Below are 3,603 nucleotides of genomic sequence, written 5' to 3'. Positions count from 1 at the left end.
GGACCGGTTGGTGGGTTGGGGGGGGCCCACCGTGCGCAGCCCCCCAAGCCCCCCCCCACACACCCCCTCCACCACCTGCCTCAGTTTCCCTCCCTTCATCCATGGGATCTGCTGCCAGGAAGCTCTGGGGGTGCACGGTGATGGGGGGGATATGGGGGTGCACGGCTGTATGTAAGGATATAGGGGCACAGGAGGGGGGGGCACAGCTGTATATAAGGATATTGGGGCGCAGGAGGGGGGCACACAGCCATATAGAAGGATATAGGGGCACAGGAGGGGTGGGCACAGCCATATAGAAGGATATTGGGGTGCAGGAGGGGGTGCATGGCCCTGCGTAGGGCTGTGGGGTACAAGGTGGGGTTTATACCAAGGGGACCTGCCCTCCCCAAACCTTCAGCCCCCCCCAGAACCGACAGAGTGGGGGGCTTAGGGTACCTCAAAGCGCCGCTGGATGGCCTCCTCCACCAGCGCCCGCGCGGGCAACCAGGCACGGTGGTAGTAGTCCAGGCGGTCCATGAACTCGCCCCCGACCAGCTCCATCGCCCGCTTGAACCCCGCCTGGGGGCAACAAGGAGGGTTCCAGGGGTGTCCCAAAAGGTGGGGAGAGGTGGGGGGGAGAGCCCCGTTCCCTGTGCCCACCTCGGTGTCCTGGTCGGGGTCGTTCCAGCGGGGGTTGAGGTGGCCCACGCGGGCGCTGAGGGTGGTGGTGAGGGCGTAGCGGGGCTCCCCCTCCGCCTGCGCGATGCCGTTGTCGATGGCATCGATCTCCTCCACAAAGTTCTCGTAGAGCTGGGGGCAGAATTGGGAGGGGGACACGGACACACACACACACACACACACGGCAGGGGTCAGCCCAACCTAGAGCCCAACCGCTCTCCCGTTAACTGGAACAAACTGGTTCTCCTCCTTGATGGGGTGCCCCCTCACCGGAGGGCTCTTTTATGGGGTGACCCCCAGCAAGGAGAAGGCCTGGGGAAAGGGCTGAGCAACCTGGTGGCCTTCTGTGATGGGGTGACATCAGAGGACATGGAAAGAGCTATGGGTGTCATCGGTCTGGACCTCTCGAAGGCCCCCAGCATGGTCCCCCCCTCAACATCCTGCTCTCCCAGCTGAAGAGAGATGGATTTGATGGGTCGACTGGATGAGGAACTGGTTGGGTGGTCACATCCAGAGGGTGGTGGCCAACGGCTCCATGTCTGGATGGAGAGTGGTGACAAGTGGCATCCCTCAGGGTTGGGACCAGAACTATTCAATGTCTTCATCAATGACATGGGACAGTGGGACCCAGGGCACCCTCAGCAAGTTTGGGGATGACATCAAGCTGCATGGAGCGGTGACACCCCCAAGGGACAGGATGGCGTCCAGAGGGACTGGGACAGGCTGGAGAAGTGGGTCTGTGTGAACCCCATGGGGTTCAACAAGGACAAGTGCAGGGTCTTGCATCCAGATCGGGGCAATCCTTGGTTTCAGCCCAGGCTGGGGATGGAGGGATGGAGAGCAGCCCCTGAGGAGAAGGACTCGGGGGTGTTGGGGGGTGAGAAGCTCCACAGGAACCCAGAAAAGCCCCCCACAATCTGGGCTGAATCCCCAGCCCCGTGGTCAGCAGGGCAAGGCGGGGGGATTCTGCTGCCCCTCTGCTCCACTCTGGGGAGACAACCCTCCTAGATGCTGCCTCCAGCTCTGGGGCCACCAGAAGGACACGGAGCTGTTGGAGCGGGGCCAGAGGAGGCCCCGGAGATGCTGGGAGGGCTGGAGCCCCTCTGCTGGGAGAGGGGCTGAGAGACTTCGGGGGGTTCAGCCTGGAGAAGAGAAGGCTCCGGGGAGACCTTGGAGCCCCCTCCAGTCCCCAGAGGGGCTCCAGGAAAGCTGGGGAGGGACTCTGGATCAGGGAGGGGGGGCGATGGGATGAGGAGGAAGGGTTTGACACTGAAAATGGGGAGATTTAGGTGAGATCTGGTGAGGAAATTCTTCCCCCTGAGGGTGGTGAGAGCCTGACCCAAGTTGCCCAGAGAAGCTGTGGCTGCCCCATCCCTGGAGGGGTTCAAGGCCAGGTTGGAGGGGGCTTGGAGCAACATGGTCTGGTGGGAGGTGTCCCTGCCCAGGGCAGGGGGTGGCACTGGGGGGGCTTTAAGGTCCCTTCCCACCCAAATCAGTCTGCAAGTCAATGAAATCCGGGTGGCACTGGCAGGGTCAGAGGGTCACCCAGACACCCCGGGTTCCCCTGATACCTTATCGTAGAGCACTGTCACGATGGGACCGTCCTCCGGCTGCCCAAGGAGCCCAGCGAGGATTTGGGAGCCGAAATGACAGTAGACCAACCCGGCGCTGCTCAGCTTCGTGGTCCAGGGCTTGTCGGGCCGGAGGCTCCGCATGGACTGTGTGAAGGACCTGAGGGGCCAGGGGGTCAGTCCTGAGGGACCCCCGGCATCCAGAGGACCCCAGTGTCCAGCGTGGGGAACATCTCACCTCTGGTGATGGTCATAACGGTGTCGCTCGGGGTCGTACTCGCCCCCAACGTCCACCACCACATCACACTGGGCCAGGCGTTGGGGGTCCCGGGTACGTACCACCTCTGCGTCCTGCCAGGGGGAGCAGAGTGAGGCTGGGGAGCCCAGGGGGGTCCCCAAGAGTAACCGAGGACCCCCAAGAGCTGCCCCTAGTGAGACCGGGGACCCCGAGGAGGGATGGAGAACTTAGGGCTAGGACCCCCCAGATGGGACAGCGAAAGGGTGGCCCCCAGGTGAGACTAGGGACCTTGAAGTATGACTAGGGACATAAAGGTAGGCCCTGGGTGGGATCAGGACCCCCATGGTGGGACTGAGGACCCAGAATGTGGCCCCGGGTGAAACTAAGGACCCCAAGGAGGGACTGGGAACCTATGGGTGGCCCCTGGGTGGGACCAGGGAGCCCCAAGTGGGACCGGGGAGCTGAAAGATGGCCCCTAGGTGTGATTAGGGATGCCAAGGAGGGACTGGGGACCCAAGGGGGGCCCCTGGGTGAGACCAGGGACCCCCAAGTAGGACTGGGGACATATGGGTGGTCCCCAGGAGCAACTAAGGACCCCAAAAAGGGACTGGGGACCTACGGGTGGGCCCTGGGTGAGACCAGGGACCCCCAAGTGGGACTGGAGTCCTAAGGGCAGCCCCCGGGTGTGAGCGGGAACCCTGAGAGATGCTCTCGGGTAACAGGGCACCCGGAAGTGTGACTGAGCATCTAAGGGCGGCCCCGAGGAAGGACTCGGAGGGCGAGCAGGGCTCGGGGCCACGGGCAGGGTCCCTGTCCCTTGTCAGGAGTACCGGGAGGGAGCCGGCCCGGCTTCAAGAAGGCCTGAGAAGGCCGCAACCCCCGGTTCCCGGGGCCGTACCCGGTAGCGGGGCAGGAGGCGCAGCAGGTAACACGCCAACACCTCGTCGCAGTGGAAGGTGCCGTCGTGGGTGCCGATACGAAGCGGGGGTTCGGGCCGCGGCCTCTTGGGGCCGGGCCCGGCGCCGCTCCCGGTGCCCACGGCAGCGGCCATGAGGCGAGCGGCGCGCGCGGCGCTTCCCATAATCCTGCGCGCGCGCGGACCTCCCCCCCCCTCCCTCAGCCCGCCACGCGGCGGCG

General features: G+C 64.4%; 1 protein-coding gene across 1 annotated transcript in view; it reads right to left on the bottom strand.

Moving 5' to 3' along the window:
- Positions 1 to 3,539, bottom strand: part of LOC106898186 (chromosome unknown open reading frame, human C12orf10) — a 7,007-nt gene extending 3,468 nt beyond the window's left edge. The window contains exons 1-5 of the mRNA XM_014959299.1: positions 3,365 to 3,539; positions 2,467 to 2,579; positions 2,229 to 2,388; positions 640 to 789; positions 436 to 558 (exon numbers count right to left, since the gene is read on the bottom strand). Of these exons, the coding sequence (XP_014814785.1) occupies positions 436 to 558; positions 640 to 789; positions 2,229 to 2,388; positions 2,467 to 2,579; positions 3,365 to 3,517 (699 nt within the window). The 5' untranslated portion in view covers positions 3,518 to 3,539. The remainder of the gene's footprint in view (positions 1 to 435; positions 559 to 639; positions 790 to 2,228; positions 2,389 to 2,466; positions 2,580 to 3,364) is intronic.
- Positions 3,540 to 3,603: the final 64 nt, after the last annotated feature.

This window comes from Calidris pugnax, unplaced genomic scaffold (genome assembly GCF_001431845.1).
Source record: "Calidris pugnax isolate Ruff unplaced genomic scaffold, ASM143184v1 scaffold324, whole genome shotgun sequence".
In the NCBI taxonomy this organism is placed as follows: Eukaryota; Metazoa; Chordata; class Aves; order Charadriiformes; family Scolopacidae; genus Calidris; species Calidris pugnax.
The sequence above is the reverse complement of the archived record's forward strand: the minus strand, read 5'-3'. Positions and strand labels throughout refer to the sequence as shown.